The sequence below is a fragment of the Notamacropus eugenii genome, chromosome 4 (genome assembly GCF_028372415.1).
Source record: "Notamacropus eugenii isolate mMacEug1 chromosome 4, mMacEug1.pri_v2, whole genome shotgun sequence".
Taxonomy (NCBI): Eukaryota; Metazoa; Chordata; class Mammalia; order Diprotodontia; family Macropodidae; genus Notamacropus; species Notamacropus eugenii.
In genome coordinates, this window is record NC_092875.1 from 36,548,804 (window position 1) to 36,571,964 (window position 23,161).

General features: G+C 46.7%; 1 protein-coding gene across 4 annotated transcripts in view; it reads right to left on the reverse strand.

Annotated features, from left to right (window-relative positions):
- Positions 1–2,588: 2,588 nt before the first annotated feature.
- Positions 2,589–23,161, reverse strand: part of ANAPC5 (anaphase promoting complex subunit 5) — a 29,723-nt gene continuing 9,150 nt past the window's right edge. For all 4 annotated transcript variants that reach the window (XM_072600512.1, XM_072600514.1, XM_072600515.1 and 1 more), the window contains 14 exons: positions 22,498–22,696; positions 17,845–17,911; positions 17,084–17,185; positions 16,428–16,618; positions 14,421–14,502; positions 13,717–13,806; positions 12,105–12,286; positions 10,901–11,036; positions 7,865–7,939; positions 6,628–6,749; positions 5,026–5,133; positions 4,374–4,521; positions 3,354–3,516; positions 2,589–2,929 (listed from right to left, as the gene is read on the reverse strand). In XM_072600512.1, coding sequence (XP_072456613.1) covers positions 2,718–2,929; positions 3,354–3,516; positions 4,374–4,521; positions 5,026–5,133; positions 6,628–6,749; positions 7,865–7,939; positions 10,901–11,036; positions 12,105–12,286; positions 13,717–13,806; positions 14,421–14,502; positions 16,428–16,618; positions 17,084–17,185; positions 17,845–17,911; positions 22,498–22,696 — 1,877 coding nt within the window. In that variant the 3' untranslated portion in view covers positions 2,589–2,717. The remainder of the gene's footprint in view (positions 2,930–3,353; positions 3,517–4,373; positions 4,522–5,025; positions 5,134–6,627; positions 6,750–7,864; positions 7,940–10,900; positions 11,037–12,104; positions 12,287–13,716; positions 13,807–14,420; positions 14,503–16,427; positions 16,619–17,083; positions 17,186–17,844; positions 17,912–22,497; positions 22,697–23,161) is intronic.

Below are 23,161 nucleotides of genomic sequence, written 5' to 3' on the forward strand. Positions count from 1 at the left end.
GCTTTCCACTAACTATACCGCGAAGCAACTACCTTTCCAAGCAGCCACCCCATAATCACAGCTGACTCCTCCTTGCTCTTTCCCCATCCTTCAAGGGTCCCAGGGAATATTGGAATATTGGAATGCCTTACCATTTCTGACTACATCTGCCAAGACTCTTCACTCTTCCTGTTCTGCCTCTTTTTAGACTCTCCAAGGACATGGGGGCTAGAAACACTCTACCCTGTTCCAGTCGCCCTCAACTTTGCTATGTCCTTTCAGGTCCAGTGCAAGGAGCCCAAATAAATAAGGATTATAACCAGGTCAGGCTGGATTGAGAATCACAATCCCTCACGTTGAACCCTTACCTAGTGACCATGAGCAAGCCACTTATCTTTTCTAGGCTTTAGCTTCCTCATCGGTAAAATGCCCCTATAGCGACAGCTAGATGGTGCACAGAGCACCAAGCCTAGAGTCAGGAAGATTCATCTTCCCAAATTCAAATCTGGCCTCAGACACTAGCTGGGTGACCCTGGACAGGTCATATCACCCTGTTTGCCTCAGTTTCCTCATCTGTAAAATGATCTGGAAAAGGAAATGACAAACCACTCCAGGATCTTTGCCAAGAAAGAGTCAGGCATGACTGAACAACAAAAATTAGAGGTTGAAAGTACAAGGTATCCCTCAAGTCTCAAGGTAGTTTTAAGCTTCAGGTAGCTTTTTAGTGGTTTAGGCTACTACCAGTACGACGACTACGACTACTACTACGACTACTACTACTGCTACTACTACTACTACTACTGCTAGGGGCAGCTAGGTGGTGCAGTGGATAGAGCAACAGTAAAAGAGTCCAGGAGGACCTGAGTTCAAATCTCACCTCAGACACTTGACACTCACTGGCTGTGTGACCTTGGGCAAGTCACTTAACCCAGTTGCCTCATCCTGGGTCATCTCCAGTCATCCTGATGAATATCTGGTCATTGGATTCAGATGGCTCTGGGGGAGAAGTGAAGGTGGTGACCTGCACAGCCCTCCCTCACTCAAAACAAAGTCAAGTGCAAGTCATGTCATTATTTCTCTGATGGCATGGTCTTCTTCGGCAATGAAGGATAAACACACACCTACTGCTACTGCTATTACAACTACTTAAGATAATGAAGTGCTTGGGTATAAGCTCCCTTCAACCATTTTACAGAGTTCTATTTGAGAGAAAACATTTTTCATGCAACCAGGAACTAAAGCTGGAAACTACATTGAAATAAATGGTATCTGGTTGGTCCTTGTTGCTTTATAAGGATGTCTGGAGGGCAGCTGCTGTTAGGATTTAAAAACACAAGGGTTTTCTGCTAGTACTCAAGAGGGACGTGCGAAATAGTACAGGCCTCGACTCGGAGACCTGGGATATACAATGTACATTTGAGCAATAGCATACATGGAACTAATTCCCTGAGACTCATTCCCTTGGACTCACATCATTCATGGCTAAGGGTTTTCGTACCTGATTATTTATGTGTTGGATATGGAGAAAGTTCACAAATGCATAGAATGATCTTTTTGAATAGGACCTGCCTTTGGGGTGATCATTATTCTATACCCTCAGATACACAAACTAGGATTTATCTAGTGTGACAGAGCGCAGGGGTTTTAAAAGAAAATCCCGAGGCACAGATCAACTGGCAAAATTGACCAGCACATGTGAGCCATTCTCATCTGGGTTTGCTAATTTCACAAAGCTGATTGGATTTAGGATCATGGGGTCGAATGCTTATGAGATTATTTATCTTATCCCGTTTACGAGAAAGGGGAAGGCCCGGAGAAGTCAGGACTTAGTCTGGGCCACACGGGCAACACTGAGATTCAAAGCCAAGACCTCTGCTTTCAGAACCGGTGATAGCCCCATGTAAACACAAGGCCACCCCACACTGTGTTACCTAGAATAAGTGGGTCGTCTGCTGTGTATTTGTGGTTTACAATTTATAGATTTTTGTTGTTGTTGTTTCAGCGATATTTTTAGAAATTAGATTTGCTTCGAGCTCTACTCTTCACAAGCAAATCAATAAGCATATCTTAATGACATGGTGGCAGGCACTGAGATAGCTCCTGATGATAAAAAAATAAAACGAAAAAAAGTCCCTGCCTTCAGGGAGCTTCCTCTCAATTGTATTATGCTTTTAACATCCAATTCTGGACTCTGGGTTCCAGTCCTTCCATTCTGCCCCTCTCCTCACCCTCCCGCACCTCCCACTCATCTGTATTCAGCAATCTCTCATTTTGCCTTCCCTCTTCCCTGCTCACTGAAGATGTTCCAGCATTTCCTCTGAGACATCTTGTCTCCTGAAGCTATATTTCACTGGGCCTTGCTCCCTTCCTCCCCATCTTTCTCTCAGAACAGGGAGAATCAACCAACTGACAAAAGCCTTTATGCAGGTGTGGACAACTCACCACATCTGGGAGCTGGCCTGAGAGGGAACACGACCTCTGCCACTTCCAATTCTTTGCTATTGCAGCCGCCAATATTTAACAACAACAATAATCTGTCATCACAACTTGGAGGGATGGAAAGAAGGAAGCCTAGATCTCCTTTCCAGTAATAAAAAAAGGAAACGGGCTAAACTGAAGGCAGTCCTTTTATTGGTAAGTGGATTTCAATAATACACAAATGATTGCACAAAAAAATACATCATTTAAAAGGTGAGGAGTAGAAAACACAGTCCAGAAGGCCGGCCTCAGGGCCTGGGCTAGAGGCGGTTGACTAAGGGAACCCCGTGGGCCGGAAGCTCCTGGTGTAACTGGCGGAACAGCATGGCGCACCTGTTCCTCTCCTGGGCCTTCCCCAGCGTGTGGTAGAGCCTGGCCTGGAAGTAAAGAACGTCTCTGATCTGCTCTTTGCAATCCACTTTTGCGAAGTAACTCTTGGCTTCGTTGAGGTTCAGGATGGCTGACTCCAAAGCTGAGGAAGAAAAGAGAAAAGTTCTTTGGCTCAGTTCATTAGGGAAAGCTCCTCTGTCCAGCCCCGTGTGCTCTGCAGACTTGAGATCGAATTCTCCCTGCTGTTTGTTTCCCTGGATACATTTCTATTCCTTGTCCTCCTTACAAGAAAGTCTGACTCAGGCTCTAGATTTCTGAAGTAGGCTTCAGGCCCTCAATTTCTAACGGTACATGGCTTGTGGAGAAGTCACTCATCTGTTGACTTTAAAAGCCCCAACCCCAATATTTCTATAAGCCCTGCAAGGCTTTTGTGAAAATTAACACACATTTGTGAAGATTAATGTAGAAAACACAGTCCCAGCAGAACGTTTTCCCTTCTACTGACACCCAAAATGGAGAGGCTGGCCCGAAAGGAGCACCCCTGGGAGATGCAGTCTGGACTCTACCTTCTACTTTCTTCTGAGATTCATAGGAAGCAGCAGAAGCAACCTGGCACTTGGCCACCAGAAACATAGCACGCCCTTTGTCCAGCACGGCCCCATCTGCCAAGATAGGCTCGATGGCCACATGGAGGATGTTCAAGGCCTGCTCAGGAATTCCAAGGATAAGCTGGAGAAACAACACAACAACATGAGCCTGGGTATCTCCATGGCCATAAGTGGTCATTCAACAGCTTTGTCACTGTGTTCCTGAATAAGGATCCTCTGGCTCAGACTGCCTCTGAAAATACCACTAGATACCCACTTTAAGATGGGATAGGAAAGCATTCATTTAAATAATGGAGAAATGGGTGGAAGGTCATTCACACTATAAAAAGGTTCTTGGATGGGGCAACTAGGTAGTGCAATGCATAGAGTACTGGCCCTGCAATCAGGAGGACCTGAGTTCAAATCCAGCTTCAGACATTTGTCACTTACTACTTACTAGCTGTGTGACCTTGGGCAAGTCACTTAACCCCAAGTGCCTTGCCCCCTCCAAAATAAAAAGAAAAAAAGTTCCTTCTTTCCAGGAGAAGGCTGTACGTTTCCCGGGAAGTCCAAAACGACTTGATTTCAGTTCTCTCATTTCACACATGGACATATAAATTATTTGGCCTTGAATTCTGTGACATGGATGAGCTGTCCACATGCTCCAATGGTCACCAGGTAACGCTATAAGACCTACAGGATGCCCTCGAGCACAGGACAAGAACTGCTCCAAATAAGAAGTGCACTGTGCACCGGTGGAGGGGCAGCCCAGAGAGTAAGAGCAGGGATCCCAAGATTGTTAAAGTACCTCTGTGACAAACCTGTCTCTGACTGGGAAGGGGCTGAGTGATTCCAGGGCAACAAGAAGACAAGAGAAGCATGGGCCGCCCCAGTGAGTTCAGGCTCACCAAGGAAGTAAAATCTCATAGCATCACAGAGGCAACAGGGTCCCTAGCCCCTCTGCACAAGTGTATTCTGTAAAACAAGAGGTCAGCTCACCTGGGAGAAAGCCAAGCTCAGCACAGTCTCTGAAGCCAGGTACTGCAGCCGGTATTCTCTGGACAGGGCCAATGCCTGTAGCAGGACGGGTAGGGCAATGGTGTGACAGGAGGCCCTCCAGTACAGCTCCGCCACAGCCAGTAGAACGCTGTCCCAGAAACAGAAAAACAAACAGGGACCCGATGTGAGTTGCCCTCACCTTGGCTCTTGGTGGCCGTGGCCTCTTGTGCCAAGTCAGCACTCATTCATGCCTTATTCTTGGGCCTTTTCTGCTGTTTGTCAATAGAATCATCTTGGTTTCATCTTCACTCAAAGCTGACTTCCATTCCCCTCTAATGAAACTGAAACCTGGTATCTTGTTTACAAAGGAAATGCATTTATCCCAAATGAATTTAAGAAGATGCTGGAAAGTGACCTAGATCACTTCATCAGGGACTGACATCATTCAGCCAAAATCCAAACAGCCATTTCCTCTCTAAAAGTAGTTTACAACCAGTGTTTGTTTGGCTAACAAGCCCTGACCTTCAAAATCCTGTTTTCAATCAAATGGTTTAGACAGAAGTGACTACTTTTTATTTTACCATCAACCTCAGAGTGGCTGATAATCAATTAGAAGCCCGACACAAGTGGGACATCCAACCAGGCCTCTTACCTGATCATCATTTCTGTATTCTTTATTTTCTGACACTGAACCAGCAACTTCTGCAGAAGTTTGTGAGCTTCAGACATCTGGTTCTGGGCTTGTAACACAATCGCCTTCCTATAGCCAAAGGAGAGAAAAACACAATGGGCTCAGGGCGATGCCTGGGATGGGCTTTTCAGACACTTGCCAGCGCATCCCCAGCCTTCCCCTAATCAGCAGGGAATGTCTTCAGCCTCCTCTTGGCAACACCACCAGGCTTAGCCCAGAACTTGACCAGCACAGGGTGCTTCTGACATCCTGTCAGAAGCCTTGTTGTAGAAAGCAGACTCCTACCCTGGTAATATTTGTAAACTACTGGAGATACCAGAAAATATTGAAGGTATCTTCTTCGCCTTATTCATCAGCAAATCATTCTTAAAGGCCCATGTCAAGTTCAATATCCAACATAAAGCTTCTCTGTTGGCACTGAGTCCCTGTATTGAACTATAATCATATCACAGAGTGTCCCGGGCCAAGAACTCTTGAGTAAGACCCCCAGCACACTGAATGGGCCCCTTGGAGGTTTTATGGAGAACATGGACAAGAGGCTCACAGGAGCATAGGTCTCAATTGCACCTTTACAGGAAACAGCTATTTCTTTGAGATTATGGAGTCACTATAACACACAATTTATTTTTAATTCAAGTTTTATTGACACCTTTTGTTTTTGATCATAATTATTTCTACATATACCCTTCTCCTTATGCCCAATACTGACCCCTCCTGTGTAACCAAAAAGAACCATCTGATTCTACATATCAATCTGTTTCTTGATAGAAAGAAGAAATGTTTCCTTCTCTGCTATCCTTGACCAAAGTCGGTCACTGCAATTGCTCAGAATGTAACTTACTTTTAGTGTTCTTTCCTTTCGTTACGTAGTCGTTGTATATGTACGTATTGTTCTCCTGGTTCTGCTCCCTTCACGATGCCTCAGCTGATATGTAAACCTTTCTGTGTTTCTCTGAATTTCTCCTGGTCACCATTTGTTACTACACAATAATATTCCATTACATTTAAATATTACATGTTGTTCAGCCAGAGTCCCAATGACAAGCGCCTACTTTGAGTTCGTTGATGCTACAAAAGTCCTACTATGAATATTTTTGTATAGAAGGGCCCCACCTTCAAGTACACGCACAGTAGTGCCACAGCAGGGTCAGAGTATAAAGAGTTTAGTGCCTTCTGTTGCTTAATTCTCAGAATAGTTGGGCCAATCCACAGCTTTGCCAACAATGTATGAATCATGTTACACAATCTAGCATTATATCACGTCAGGAGATAAGGGGGTTTTGTAAACAAAAGTATTTCATTCAAAAATGATTTACCATGTATGTATCTTCCACCTAGTGCTGGGCTTAGAGTGATGCTTCTAAGAAGTCTCAGCCAGAACTCCCCATTATTATGAAGCCATTAGGGGTGAGAAGGTAAGCAAAATCTATTTCTAATGTTTCAAAATATATAAAGTACATTATTAACTGATCATTCACAAAGACAGCAGCCACACAAACAAGAGCAAAAGCGATTGTAAAAACTTCCCCAGGAGTGGGCTGCAGCAGTGTCCATTTTCCTTACCTATATACCCCCTCGATGCTGTTAAGGGCCGTAATCCCTGTTACAAGAGAATCTGCCACATAGTATTTGCCATCATTCATAGCTCTTCCAAACTGTATTTTCTGCTCACAGAGCATCCACAGCTGAAGGGCAAACAAACAAACAAACAAAAACCCTCACAAACTGTGAAGTAAAAAAACGCCAGCTGTTCCCTGTCCTGCTGTGTGAAATCAGCCACTGGCTGGCTGAGCAGCCCCTCCCCACAGAACTCACTCACACCCAAGCCCAGATGCTACGTCACAGTTGGCGTGACTGAGGGCCCAAAGGTACATCTCTCCTCTCCAGCAGACTTCAGTGCTGATTTTCCTACTGGCCCAGTTGGTTCAATGACCTGGACCAGGAGGCAACAAGGACTTAAGCAGGGCCTTGCCCAGGGCCCAGCATGGGCTCCCACCCAACAGGGGCTTAATAATGCCACATTTTGTGAAGACAGTCTCAGTAATTTTCTAATTTCTAATTGTACTTTAAGAATCCATCTGAGTAAGAAGCCTGGAGACTAGCCTTAGGAGTATAATAGCTGTGTGCTAATAGAAAGTTCTTCCAATTCTAGGTTCTCAGAAAAGGAAGAAAAACCAGCCCCTTAGGACTCTCATGGCTCCCTCAGCACGGGCATAGAGGGAGAGAAGAGTGACATCCATCAGAGGGCCCTGGGATACTTATAAATTGTCCTCTTATGGACAGCACAGAAGACCCTGTATCTGGGAAGGCTGATGAACCTGAGCCAGTGACATAAGGCAGAAGCGCTCCTAGGTCCCCAGCTACCCCAGCCCACCTCAGGCCCCGCTGGCTGCTGGAGACATAGCACTGGAGACAAGTCAGACCTTGGCCCAGCCTTCCTCAGGATCTGCTCCTTGACATATCCCCCACAGAGCAGTGTCAGAGATGCTGAAGAGGCAGTGTAGGGGGTCCTAGGAAGGCCATGGCATGTGGAGTCTGAAGCCCAGAGGTCTTTGCTTGGCCCTGTCACATCCACAATTCCTCTTTTGGAAAATGAGGGGACTGGAACAACCCCCTGGAGTCCCCCTTAGCTCTTCCATTACTGTCCCCACCCATTGGTCACAAATACTCAGACATTAGAGGAGAGGAGCCCAAGTGGAGGGAAGGTCATACAGTCCATGTAGTTGGCCAACTAACACCCCATTCATGCTTTTCAGGGAGACACGTGGAGGGCTCTGGTGACATCCAGGCAGCGAGTTACCTGTGCGTGCTGACTGTTTGGTGGGAATCTTTCTTTTAAGTGCTCCAGTATTTCAGAAGCAGCTGCCAAACAGCCCTGAAAAAAGAGAAAAGCCCCATTCAATGGGTCAGCTTGGGTCAAATCTGACTCAGCAGCCTCCTGACCAAGGAGAGATGAGGCTGCTTGATGAGGGTCAGCTCCTCTGGGCAAAAAAGCTGGCAAGGAGTCAGCTGGTCTCGAGTTTGAGGCCCCAAGAGGCCTGTAGCCCTGGCTTAGGAAATGTCTTCCATGCCTTATGATGGCCTCAGTGTCCATGTCTGTGTGCACAAATACCCCCTCCTTTCAGCAAATCCCAGCCCTAGCTGCTAATACATCCAAAGGTGTAAACTGAAACATCCCCTGCTTGGCCCTGACCTGAAAAAATACGGAATGTTCTCACATTGGGCACAGCTGCAGGCACCTGGGTCTTCCAGGAAGGGGTAACTAGCAGAATTAACTCCTGAGATGAGCACGCAGGTGCCACAAAGCCAGAGCCCCTCTGAGACTGCTTTTACTGGCCACTGAGAGTAAGTGTCTTGAGAGCATGGGCTCTTCTGGTCTTTCTCTGCATGCCCAGCGCTATGCTCAGTGCCCAGACACTTACTAGCTGGGCGACTTTGGGCAAATCACTTAACCTCTGTTTGCCTCAGTTTCCTCATCAGTAAAATGGGGATAATAACAGCATTACCTCCCAGGGTGGTTGTAAGGATCAAGTAAGACATTAATGGTAAAGTGCTTCATAAACCTTAAAGTGCTATGCAAACACTAGATGTTGTTAACTGTTAGGAATAAATGCCTGTTGACTTGATTTGTGGATCTGGCCCAACCTAGACAGGGAGAGGACTAACAGTCCACACCGATTCAAGGCTCCTGACAAGCATGACAAAGCAGGCTTTCATTCTGCCATTGGGGTGACAGGCTTCTTTCTCAATGGGCCAAGGACTCTGGGAATTGTGGTTTACAACAGGCAAGTCCCACTTTTTCCCCTAAGTGTTCACCCAAATAAAACCACATAGTCACCCACTGTTACACAGACAATCAATTCCAGATTATGTCATCAGAAATATACATGTGTGTGTCCACTCAGAAAAGAAGGCACCTGACAAAGGAGAACAATTCATGGATCGTGAAGTTGCTGCGATGGCAACCAGAGTCAGAATAGGAGGATACTGCCCCCTCCCCCACTGATCAAAGACTTGGCCCCAAGAAGACCTGAGTTCCAATCCAGGTGGCTTTGACTAACTCAGCCATCACAGGTGAGATCACTTAAGTCTGTGCATCCGTCACCTGTCCAATGGAGACACTCCATGTGCTCTTGCTGCCCAGGGCCACTGTGAAAAGGGACAATTCAAAGCAGCTACTGTGACTGGAGGCCCCAGAGTCAGCCCTGGCTTTGTCCCTTTCTAGGATATGGATGTCTCTGGGCCTCCATTTCCTCATGTGTAAAGTGAGGATGCCAATTTTTGTGCTCATTATTTCAGGAAGTTGTTCATGGAATGATGGAATGTAAAGCCAAAGTGCCAAATCAGTGTGAGCTAAAAATAACAAGTCTGATGACAAGTGGGTAAACAGAGCCCCCCGGCACAGCTAGCTTTTTCAAAGGGCCTGTCCTTGGTTAACACAGAAACCATTGACTGATTCACAGTGAAACAATCCACCTGCATAAATCATTATACTAAGGAAAACTGTTGATACTCTGACTTTTGTTTCTCTTGCATTTTTATCTTTGAAATGTCTCAATTTTAAATTTCATTCTTTGCTATCCTGCAAAGGGAGAGGGACGAAAAAGGCAAAAGCTGAAATAACCCATTTGACATTCTCCACATGAGGTGTCCCAGGCCAGTTGGCCCAGCTCAGAAGCTGGCCCATGAAGGGCCCAGCTGGATTAGAGCTCAAGCCTAGACAGAGGGGAAGGAGCTGACAGCTGGAAACACTGACAAGATCCAAAGGACAAAAATCCCTTCTCTGGGCCATTTTAACTTAACTCTTAATGAACCACAAGAACATAAAAGAACTAGACGTGAGTAAAGTGCCAAGTTTTTTATGCAAATTAAGGAGTTAGGTGAAAGTCACAATTTTTAAAAATAGTCTTCTAAGCAGAATAAAAATTCTGTGTACCCTACATAACTCATGAAAGATATGCTTGGCCAGATTTCATTTCCACAGCTAAGGAAGAAAAAATTCTGCCTCCAGAATATTTCAGAAATGACCCAGCAATCAAACCAAATACCTGAGTGAACCTTTCCCAGATAAGGTCTCCAGTGCAAATGTGCCCAGGAGAGAAAGGTGCTGGGCAAAGGATGCTCCAGTCATTAAGTGAGAACAGGAAAGGACTGAATGGGGATTCACAAAAGAGGACAGTGAGAGAAGACTCCCAGCAGGCTGCTTGTTTTCATACCAGAAAGCTTGGGGGATCCTGCCTTGGCTCTGGGAAAGACTAGCTGATAAAAACACACATGGAAAACATCAGCTCATAACTCATTATCAAGTTGTTTGAAAAATCGTAAATCGCTAAAAATGTTTTTAATAGTGGGATTTCTTTGGGGATTTCCCACCAGGGTGAAAGCCACTCCAAGCTCCTGGGCACAAATCAGGGTCAAGTGAGTGCCACAACTGTTCAGGCCAACGACAAGGCAGACTGCTGAGGAATGAAGGAGAAGAATGTGGTCTGGAACCTGGAAGGGGAATTCTTTAGAAGCAGGGAAGTGCTTGGTGAAACATTCAGACCAAAAGGAAAAAATGTTTCTTTGGCTTCTTTCTTATGAGAGAATACATTTCTGAGGTCTCAATTTCCTTTAACACAGCCAGAGGAAAAGCAGATGACTCCCCTTTTCCTCCAAACCTCTTTCAAGAGAATGTGATAATAACCATTGCTTAAATCCCAGTGCCCCAACCACCCCCCCGCCCCACCCCCACCCTGACCCTGGCTTGTGCCCAGCTGCTCCCCTCCCCACAGATGGTCTCTGGAGCCTCCACCACCCACACTGAATGCCTGCTGAGGGCAGGCCTCAAGCTCACCTGCTCGGCATGGAGCTCAGCCAGATGACACAGCACCACCGCAAATGACTCTGTGTTGTTCTGCTGCACACCCAGGTTCAAGGCCTCCAGGCTGTTCATGCTAAGCAGTGTCTGGGCCTGCTGGAGAGCCATGGTGCTGTACATGGAGAAGGACCAAACCGAGCTTCCACAGCGAGCCCAGGCTGTCCTTCCTCAACCCCAGCTGGCTAACAGCACCCACAGCCAGGGACCTGGTCTTCTGAATGCCTTTTCTTTCTACTTCTGGTTACAAGGGAAGGTTCTCTAGTTAAGGACCAGGTGAGGGACACGTTTAGAAATAAAAGTGATATAAAAACAAAAAATACCAACACGTTTTTAAAGTGGAAACACATGGCTATCTCCCCCACCCCCAGCTTTTGGGGTGTCTCATTTGGGTCTGCAGTAGCCTCAGAGCCCTCCTCTTATCCACGCCCACAGATATTAAAAGCTGAGCCGGGACAGGATCCAAGCAGGCTAGAGGGTCGCTGTTCAGCATAAATGGGAGCTTAGTCTACACTTAGTGTTCCTCCCAAATCCCAATTCCCTACTTTAAATGCAGTCAGGTAGCAGGCATGTCTGGACAATGCAGACGTGGTGCCGTCCTGTCTGAGGCTCTCCTGGAAATGAGAATATTGGCTAGAAGAATCAGCTACTGTCCTCACAGCAGAATGGTGGAAAAGGGAACACAGGGAGGCCAGGTGACATAACGGGTGTTTGAGAAGGGAAGGGAAGAGCCGAGCAGAAGCTGACCCACTGGGCTTCAGGCTCTGAAGGCTGGTTACAGAATATCACTAGCAAGTGAGAGGAGACTAAATGTCCAGGAAACTGAGGGGTTAACAAGCCATTTAAGGGACTCCCCTAGAAAGACGTGAACCAAAGGGGATGAGGTCTTCCTTCTCCCTGCAACAAGAATGAGGGCAGGGAATCAGCTCCATGAAAGATGGAGCTCAGTCTGGACCCCAACTGATGGCCGAAAGGTGGAGGGTTTAACTGTGAGGGTCTCGTCTTCCCCTTTCCTCAACTCTGAAGGAAGCCCAGTTCCCAACAGCCCCCTCACTTGGGTTGAATTCCCCCTTTCCATGTGGCTTATCCCTGAAGGGAGGCAAGGAAACAGATGCTCCAGAGCACATGCTGACTCCACAACTGCAGGAGGGGAGACCTCTGAAGCCTGCGAGGAGACACCCACCTGCGCCCGTACAGCCTCCAGATGGCAGTTTTCTGGGCAATGCTGATGTCAATGAGCTCTGACAGGCTGTGCTTCCAGTGCAGAAGGTCGGAGTCCTTCAGGGCATCCATCAGCTTGTTTGCTGTCTTCCCGGCAAAAGCTCTTTGCTGAACTAAGGACTGGATCCCAAGGGATGCTAAATACTAGGGAAACATAGCCATGAGGCAAGATCAGCTTACAGAACTGCCTTCACTGGAGTACATTCTGACACCCGATGGATTAAGAAAATATGGCTTGAGAGCCTACATTGTATTTCTGAAAAAGTTAAGTGGAAGGAGAAAAGACGCCATCAGATCAAATTTTCTCACTGATTTCCATGATAATCTCCAGCAATCTGTTTGGGGGGTGGGGGGGTGGGGGGGGGTCAGGGAAGAGGACTCAAACAGAGGATGACAATCACCTTGGAGTTTTCCTTTTCTTGCTTTCTCAGAGGGTAGGGAGAGGGGGAAGGAAGGTTTGAAATTGAAAATGAAATCAAACTAAATTAAAAAGAAAGAGAGAGGCATGAGAACACCTCCTTCTACCCCACTTGGCCCAGAGTAGTGATGAGTGTTGTCACTGACTCTTTGGGACCTAAGCAGGGCAGCCAGCAGGCGCCTGGGGAACCAGAGGTGGGCAGAATTCTCCAGCCAGAGTCCTTAAACCTCCACTGTGAGCAGAGCTCAGGGTGGGCAAAGTACCACAAGACATGCAGAGGATAGCCCTGACTAATGGCCGATGATTCCTGGCCCAGAGCCCTTTTTCAGTGGCCACTCAGACTCTGTGCAGTCCAGGTACATGTGAGGGCAGAGAGGAAGCAGTGCTGCATTAACAAGCTTCCTCACTGACAGGGAGGGTGTCCTTGCCAGGCAGCATGGGGGGTGGGATGGGGCTTGTGCCCCAATTCCTCAGCACCAGGAAAGGTCAAGGCCCAACATCTGGAGGTTGAGCAATGACAAAAATTGCAGTTTTAAAATGAATTCCCCTCCCCTCACACTGGGAGCAGGCAAACTGTGTCACTGGTTCCTGATACTATTAGACGGGCAAAATGTTAGCCTTTCGCCTCTTTACTAAGTGCTGTGCTAAGCACTGCTGACCTGCTATCAGAAAACTAAAGAAAGCTAAAAGGCAAATAAATAAATACATGCTAAAACTAAAGAGACTCAGAGGGGCTAGCAGAGTGGAGAGGGTACCAGGCTTGGAGTCAGTCAAGAACACTTCCTAGCTGTGTGGCCAGGAGCAAGTCACTTAAATGCTTGGAGCCTCAGTTTCTCCATCTCTAAAATGGAGATAGTAGCTCCTACTTCACAGCATCAGTGTGAGGACCAACTCTAAAGCACCATCCATACCAGCCATATCATCACGGTTGTTGTTTTCAGAGTCACATCTGAAAGCCGAGCTCCCTCAGCGATAAAGGGCAGAACGGGCTAAGTCTGCGTACTACTTTCTCGAGTCCAGGCTAAACTAGAATATAACCAAACCAACAATGGAGGCAGTCACGTCATCAGTGCAGGAGTGAGCAGAAGTACGAACAAAGGCTCTGGCCTTCCTCTGCCTCCTGAATGTAACAAGCCAGCATCAGAAAGGGCCTTACCGGTAATCCAAAATGCACAGCTTTCTTCACCGAATGCTCCAAGAGAACACAGCTATCTGATCTCTTCTGCTCCAAGATATAAAGCCAGCTCTGGTGGGGGAATCAAGGAAATGTATTACTGCAATGAGAAGGGCTAAAAGGATCCTGAAATGTCATTGTGAGGTATAAGGAGGCATTAACGAGGGATCCGAGAAATCCTCGGAAACATTTGCTTTCAGAAAGAAAGGTAGAGCCCACACAAACCTGTCCTGACTACATCTGAGTCAACAGACTGGCATTAATGACCCCTCAATGATCTCTCTCCCCAGGAGAGCACAGCCCCCAACAGCCAGTGGCCTTTGACTGAGGGCTCAAGGCTCTGGGGCGATTGCTGAGTGGGTTCTGTTCAACACAAACTAGTGCTTGCTGATTGCGGGTCTTGTAGGACATTGTCTCAGCCAGTATCTGGTCTGGCCTACACTTTTTTATCACCACACTGAAGGAGGTGGTTAAAGGATTACCATTGGCAGTGGGGACTAGGTTAAAACACCTAGGTCATAAAAGCTAGACAAGACAAGATATTGTGTTTCAGAGGCATCTGTGGGTCTCCTGGCTTGTTTCCATGATTTTGTATAACTCAGACCAGGTGAGTCTCTCATCACTGCCACCATGTGAGGGGCATCATTGTCCCACTTGCCTCAGAAGGGGGGCCCTGGCTGTCTTACCAAGCAGTGCTGGAGGCACACGTGGTCATTGGACTCCTGGGCAATCCTGATGGCCTCCTGCAGGGCAAGCTCTGCCTGTTGGCTAATGACAGACTAAGCATTATTATCCCCTTCACAGTAAACATGTACAATTGCATGCTGAAGCTGAAGAAGTAACAGAACACTACATAAGTCCTCCTTATACCATGCTGACATCTGACCTAGAAAATACAGACTGGCCTCCTGGCACAGCCTCCCCAGCACTGGGCATGCTGCTTTGTGACAGCAATACAGGAACACAGGATACAGGAAGGTGCCCCTCACTTCACCAGATGGAAGTAGCATTGTCCACCTTAGCTCCTAAGATTTCTATTTACAAACCCCATTTCTGTCCTCTAACCTAGGACTCCTTCTCCTTCCCCCTGTCTCTCCAAATCTTACAGATTCTTCCAGGCTCCTCAAGTCCCACAGCCCTGAAGCCTCTCAGGTTGGCGTAGGTGCTGAAAACATAACAGGTCCATTGCTATCGCAAGTTAAGATTGGCCAGTGTTTTAAATCCAGCGACTCATTAGATCCCCACAAGCCTGTGAAGAGCCCTGGGCCTGGAGTCAAGAAGACTCACTTTCCAACCTGGCCTCAGACACTTCCTGGTTGTGACTCTGAGCAAATTACATAACCTCTGCTGCCTCAGTTTCTCCACCTATAAAATAGAGAACAGCACCTACCTCCCAGGGTTATATAGTGAAGATCCAATGAATTCTCTGTAAAGCACTTCACAAACCTTAAATTGCTAGAGAAACACTGGCTATGGTTGTCATTACTATTCATGGGTGTATCCACAGCCTCTCCCTGAGGGCAGGCATCACCATGGGTGATTTTTTTCCCATCTCCCAATTCCCAGCATGGTGAGCGCTAGGCACACATTTTGAGAGAGATGAAGGGGCCATTTCTATAAGATGAAGTTTATTTCAGAAAAGAGCTCCATAAAAATCTTCCCAAAAAACACATTCTTATTGTCACTGGGTGCCCCCTTCCCCCCATTTGTTTTAGTCCTTCAGCACCTCCCTCAGCACTGAGCTATTAAAGAAATTCCCAGGATCAGGAGCAAGAACAGAAGGCTGGCTTCCTCTCTGGAGGCCCCAGGGATCTGCCAAGTAGAGGTGGTGGAATGAATGAGTCTGTGCTTGGAGGAAACAGAGCCTAGCCCCAGAGGCCAGGTAGGCGTCCTTATGGGGCAAGGCTTTCAGGTCACCTGAGCAGGTAAATGTCTGCAAGGAGGCAAGAGAACTCAAGACAGCCTGGTGAGGAGCTGTGTGCCCAGAAGTTCACAGGCAGCTCCCCAACAGTACTGGCTGCAGGCTGTCAAATTAACACTTGAACAATGCCAGGTTCTTGGCTGCCTTGGCCCTACTATGTCAGAAAAATCCAGATGCTGCAAATCTCGGTGACCGTTCTCTGGACACCTCCCCATCTCTGACAAAGCAAGTCACAAAGATGAGCCAAGGTTCAGAAAGAAGGAAAGCATTTTACTAAAAAAGTTACCCTTTATCCACAACAGCTGACATGCTCACTGCCCTAGGATGCTTCTGCTGTGACAGATGCTTCACCATGGAAGTCTCTGAACCTCTGCAAGGCTCTAGGCAAATGTCTAAACCCCAGTAAAGGCCATTTCTGCACTAAACAAGGCCATCCCGGGGGCCTGAGCAATCTCCTGTCTTGGACTTCTGCAAAGATCACAGGACTGCCCCGGATGGAGCAAGAGGAATGGCTAAAGAGATTCCAGACCCTTTTGGGGCTCTGACTACGGATATGACAGACCAGAAGGGTGAGCATGTAGGGCCTAGACCAAGGCAGTGACCCTCAGCATAACATGAAGGGCAAGTGGGCAGGAACCCAGGGCAAGGCCTGCAGCAGCATCCCTCTGCTCCGAGGATGGGGATGGGGAGGGGTGGCAGCAGCCACTGACCAGTTCTATCCTGGAACTTTTTCTCTGTGTTCACATGAAGAGAGGGAGACGCAGAAACTTACTAGTGTCCAAATCGGCAGTGCAAAGCAGCCAGATTGAGAGCAGCATATCTCAGGCTTCGCCCATAGCCTTCATCCCCATTGCTCTTGCTCTCTGCCCCAGTGAGAATCAGGCGGTCAAAATAATGGAGAAGACTGTGTGTAGAGCTGAAAACATCTTGAACTCGAAGACTGTTTAAGTAGCTTAAGTAATGCTACAATGAAAGACAACAAATAGTACTCACACTTTTTTCCATCTTGTGGAAATCATTTTTAAAGACTACATGGGGGGGGTAACCGGAATGACCCCAGCCACCACAGCACACGAGACTCTATCGCTGCGGTAGGAAGATGACGGTCCTTCCTCATTTCCTCCCCCTCTATGCCAAAGTAAACACTGGTCACCATTTACACAGCTCCCAAATGACTTAGACTGCAGGACTTTCAAAAAGAATTTTACACTGAAACCCACATCACATCATGGACATGTTAGAGACCATGTGCTGAAAAACATGATTCATGACTTCTTAAAATTCTGTTTGATTAAGAAGAACCAAGATGAAAAACAACCGTGCTTAAAAACAGTCTGAGTTACAAAAAGCATTCACAATGCGGTGTCGTCATCAAAGCAACAAGTGCGCCTAGTCCGATTCTAGCTCTCAGAAGACGGAAAGACTCACCGCTTCGGCAAAATCAGGGTTAAATTTCAACAAGTTATTCAGTTCTTTCTGTAAGGAAGCTGGAGCGAGAGCTTTTGTCTCATCATTCTTTAATAAAGATGCCTGAAATAAAAATAATAAATCAGCTTCAAGAACATGCAGGGAAATGTAAGCTAGGTATCACATGACAATCCTTCCCTGCAGATGTGGGCTCAGATACAGTTTCATAAAGAGGAAGGTCAGTGATGCTTAAGTATCACATGTGGAGAATCCGCCCAAGATTAAGTGATGACAGGACTTGACCTCGGACTACACACGACAGCCCCTTGACCCAAACAGGTCAATTTGTTAAATTTGTTAAAAATACATCTGCTGAGATCACTTCTTTAAGCTTATCTAGGTCTCTGGTGGCTAAAATGGGCAGATACCAGCAGAGTATGCTACTCCCAAGTGGAAGGAGGGGAAAGCCCACAGCACCTCCCCTGACATGGGCTGCCAAAGGAGGCTGGGTCACTATTGTGTGGCATTGCCTGGCTCAGGCTGCACTGAGGCCCCACAGGAGGCACCTTTCCCGTGTTACTGGAATGAAACCACAAGCAGGGAAACCCAAAGACTGTGAAAGGAAGGTGTCCATCACTGCAGATGGCATCACTGGGGATTAAGAGAAATGCTGATGTCTCATGTGGATTTGTGGATAAACCCAGCGATATTAAGGTCTACTGTAGATCACCACATGCAAGGGGCAGGGAAGGTCAGGCTGCCTTGCTGCAAAGTTAACACACCTGTTGGGAAAGGAAATATTCAGCCTGTTTCTGGGAAAGAGGTCCACTGCAAGAGATCTCCTCCTCTCTGAAAAAAAAAGAGAATGACTGTGAATGTGAGGAAGGGAGGCAGATACCACAACAGCAAACAGTAAGACCACCAAAGCAACAAGGGGTTTCCTATGACATGATCTCAAAACTCTTCCTAACAGATTTTTTTTTCGATTCCTAAATAAGAGTCAGGATTCAAAACATTCACTTTGGAATGACAGATCTAGAAGCAGATTCAGAGCCCCTACTCCTAAGAAGGGCAGCATCATATAGTAGGACAAGCCTTAGAGAGAGACCTCGGTTCAAGTTCTGGCTCTATCTGCGGCCCAGTATGGAGTTCCCCCAACTCTGCTGTCCAGATCCATCACAAACATCCTCTATGTTGTGGAATTGCAGCTGGGCCCCTTGATTCTTCCTTCACAGATGCTCTATCCCCTCCTCACCCCCTCTGGGCGGAGGGCCTCACCTTGCAAGGTCCCTCCTCCCTCCCCCATTACACAGGTCCCCTCAATCATCCTTTGCTCCAGTAACACAGGAAGAGGGGTCCATCTCTATGCCAAGGCCAAGCCCTCTTTCTGAGCTTGTGATCCCATTCTCTCCCATCTCCTTGGGAGCTGGCACCCAGGTTCATGCAGTCTCTCTAATTTTCAATCTTCCTCATCCAGTCAGGTGCCTTCTCTATTGCATAAGAACACACCCAAATCTCCATCCTAAAAAATCCCTCTCCTGACCCCACCACTGACCCTCTGATATGACAGCAGTCTTCACCAAATTCTTAAGAAAAGTTGTCTCCATACATCACCTGCCCTTTCCTACCTCCTGCTTCCTTCTCAACCCCTCCCAGTGTGGCTTCTTAACCTCATCACCTAACTAAATCTACCCCAGGTAGATGTCTTAATTCTGGGGCTAGAAGGGTCTAAGATACCTGTGGCCTTTTCCCAGTCACTCTTCTTGACCTATATACAGGCAGCATCTGACCCTACAGACCAATCCTCCTCCCAAACAGTCCATGGGTTTTTGAGACACTGCTCTCTCCAGGCTCTTCTCCTACCCAGCTGGTCACTTCCTTCCAGTCTCCTTTGCTGGGTTCCAGTTTCACATTAGCGACTGTCTATTGGACATTATTTTAAAATTCCTCACATAAATACAAAAATTTTTACCTTTCATTTTTTAAAATTTCTAAATTCCATATTCTCTCCCTCTCCTCCTTCCCATCCCCCTCCTTGGGAAGACATGATTTGATACAGATTACACATGTGCCGTCATGCAAAACATTTCTATGTTAGCCATGTTGCAGAATAAAATGCAGACAAAAAAAACCCAAACTCCAGGAAAAATTTAAAAAGTAAAGAAAAAAGGATGCTTCAGTCTGCATTCAGACTCCATCAGTTATCTCTCTGGGGACAGACAGCTTTTTTCATCCTAAGTTCTTCAGAACTGTCTTGGATCACTGTATTGCTGAGAATAGCTAAGTCACTCTGGTCATCACACAATGAGGCTGTTACTGTGTACAATGTTCTCCTGGTTCTACTCACTTTGCTTTGCATCAGTTCATGTAAGTCTTTGCAGGTTTTTCTGAGACCATCCTGCTTGTCATTTCTTACAGCACAACAGTATTCCATCACAACATACCACAACTTGTTCAGCTATTACCCCACTGATGGGCACCCCCTCAGTTTCCAGTTCTTTGTCGCCACAAAAAGAACTGCTATAAATATTTTTGTACATGTAGGTCCTTTTCCTTTTTGCTTTTTTTATTTCTTAGGGATACAGATCTAGAAGTGGTATTGCTGCATCAAAGGATATGCACAGTTTGATAGCCCTTTGGGCATAGTTCCAAATTACTCTCCAGAAGGGTTGGATCAGTTCACGACTCCACCAACAGTGCATTAGCATCCCAATGTTTCCACATCCCCTCCAGTATTTATTACTTCCCTTTTCTGTTATATTAGCCTATTTGATAGGTGTGAGGTGGTTCCAGCAAAGACGTTTTAATTTGCATTTCTCTAGTCAATAGTGATTTAGAGTATTTTTCATATGATTCTAGATAGCTTTGATTTCTTCTGAAAACTGTTCATATCCTTCGATTATTTATCAATTGGTGATGACTCATTTTCTCATAGATTTTACTCAGTTCTCTACATACTGGAGAAATGAGGTCTACATCACCCCTGCCAAAACCTCTGTGGCATCTGAATCAGAGCCTGGGCTTTTCTGAGAGCACTGACGAGAAGAGTTCAGACTATCAGGGCTGCTCTGATTTGGAGAGAAGCGACTTCCACAAGGGAGGGAAGACAAGATAGCCTCCCACAGCAGAGATTAAGTGAGACAAGTCACAAGGGAGGAAAAGGGTGCAAAAAAGGCACCCAGAGCTAAGACACTGAGGGAGAAGGACAGTGAATAGCTCATGAGGCTGGTACATAAAGTTCTTGCTGGGAAGAAGAGGAAAATAAGGTAAGGAGTAAGTGGAAGACAGAATACACAGGCCCTAAGCATCAGGCTAAGCGGCTCTGATTTATCTGCTAGGCAATGGAGAGCCACTGAAGGTGTTGGAGGAAGGGAGGCACATGATGAAAGCAATGTTCTAGAAAGGATAATCTGTCCCAGGTGTGAATGATGAATTACAGAAGAGAACAGAAGTGGGGAGACAGTGAGGAGGCCACAGCAGGAGCCCAAACAGTAGCCAATAAAGACCCGATCAAGCCCTAAGGTCCTACAAGTTTTCAGCAGTTACTAGTATGAAAGCAAATATACTTTTTTAACTTGCAAACCAGATGACTTCTACATTAAACTGCCAGTGGTCACTTCCACAGGGTCTCTTGGCAGCGCTGGCTGAAGGGAGCCCCCACATCCTTCAGGTACTCCGTCTCACCCTGACCCAAAATCTGGTACAGCAAGGCAGCCAAGCCCCTACTGCTGCCACCATAGCAGCTGAGCCCAGAGATGACAGGGAAGCCAAGGGCTGGTCTCATCCTGCAAGGTGCAAATGCCGCCACTTGGGGGCAACAAAGCCAACTTAAAGTCACAGTTTCCATTGAAGCATCTCCCAAGCAATCTTCCCAAGGGAAAAAGCATCATCTTTGTTCTCTCCTTTCCAAAAGAGCTTAGCTCCTGTTTTACCAGAAGGAACATCAAAGGCCTCCATGGAGGATTTGGAAAACTGAGTAGGAGGTGTTCAAGATATCAACAGTCCTCGTTCCCCTCCTTCCCAGTTTTAACAGAAAGACTGGGTGAAGAAAGGTCATTTTAAATAGAAATTCTTTAAAGGAGCATAAAGGAAGACCTCAGGAGGTCATTTTATAGAACTCCTTAATTTTATGGAACAGGGAAAAAACTGAGGCCCAGAAAAATTAAATGATCTGCCCCATTCTACCCAAATAGAGAGTAGCAGAGCTGGAATTCAATCCCAGGACCTCAGCCTCTACATCTTTCCACTGCATCAAAGATTCTTGAAGGGAGGGAGGCAGGGAAGGAGAGAAAGAAGAAAGAGGAAGAGAAAAGACTCTTCATAAGGCAATCCAAGGCCATGAATTGTAACACTGCCACAAAAGCTGCCTTTATAACTGAGAGCAAACGGTGCACAGAACTCTGACAAAATACGGACAGCAGCAAAGCGACTTCTTTTCAGATGAAGAATCAACATCATGATGCTTAATGAGGAGGATGAAGTCTTGGCTTGAAGACATCCTGGCGGGGGTGGGGGGGAGCCGGTCATTTACCCTCCCTGTATCTGTGGAAGTCCTTTCCCCTCTGGAAGTTCTCCATGTCAGTGAATCCCATCCCTCTCCCAGAAGACAGGTCAGAGGGTGGTGCTTGCAAAGATACTTCACCCTGCAGCTAGGACTTGGGGCCTTGACAGAAACAATGCTAAGCTCCATGTGCAGCAAGTCCTATCCTCAAGGAGCATATGGCTGGTCCAGAGGAGCCAGCATGGGCACCTCCAGGTGCACAAAAAATAAACACAAGGTCACGCGGCCAGCAAAAGCAGTGCAGGGAGGAGCCTTGGAGTTCGGAGAAAGGGAGAACAATTCCAGGCCAAGGGCACAAGGGACAAGTCATACATGACTGACAGGGAGAAGAAAGCCTGGCTTTACAGGAAACACAGAAAGTGGATCGAGATGAATGACAGGAGGCCAAGAGTTCTTTGGGGGACCTGCTGTAATGATGCCCTAAGAAAGCCCTTTAACCAGCACCTGGAGTGTGTTAAGTAAATGGGTCCTTTTCATAGATCACAACTGAGAGCTGAAGGTATCACCTAGACCAACCCCCTCATTGTACAGATGAGGAAACTGAGCCCCAGGGAGGAGAAGTGACTTGGCAAACATCATTAGAAAAGACAGAGCTGAGATGTGAACCCAGGCCCTTGGTCTGTGAATGTAGAGTACTTACTTTCTGCTGCATCCCAAGCCTTGTGGGTGTTGGAAAAGAGCTGATCTTTTTCCAATATTTTCACACATTCACCCTCCCTATAATCTTCTGTGCACTAATAAATAAACCCTTCCTTCACAGACAGAGCAAGGCAAACATTTCAATTCTCAGTGAACGGCACTTGTCTTTCCCGGCCAGCCTGCTGTCTCCCACCCAACTTGGCTAGCCCGCAAGTCAGCAAACCCAAGGCCTTACCTAGAAGGCACATCCAGATCTTGTCTTTGCATCAACCCCACCAGCTGCCCCTCGGGGCTAGTCATGTCCATCTCTGCCTCTTCCGCAGCTGCTTTTTTTTCTGCATTTTGAAAGTACTCCTGCAGGGCAGTGTACAGCTTGTACACCTGACTGAAAGAAAGCTTATTGTATGCCAAGATCATGTGACGCAGGAATAAACCTAGAAACACAATGCATTTAAGCATAGTTATTCATGGTTGTAGAGGGCTGGACTTGTGAGGGCATCAAGATGGAGAACTCCCAGTATGGAAACTCCCTCCGTGGATCCAGAGCAGCAAAGAACCGCCCTGGGCAGAGAGAATTCAGTGACCGGGACACAATCACATATCTAGTATGCATCTGAGGCAGTATTTGAACCCAGGTCTCTGTAACTCAAAGGCCTTCTAGCCATCATGCTAAATGATCTTCAGGAACCTACAATTAGCAGGCTCTGGATGAAAGTTTGCTAAATTGAACAGTGACCTTTAAATACAGACACCAGAGATTCTGAATGATACAAACTATTTAAATTTCATTTAAAACTGCATTAATCCCATAAGTCAAATTGGATGGACATCACTCCTGTGCTTGTAAAGTTTAGCTACTCTGGGATGCTGAAAGGGAGCAGCCCCTTTAAGACGAGAGG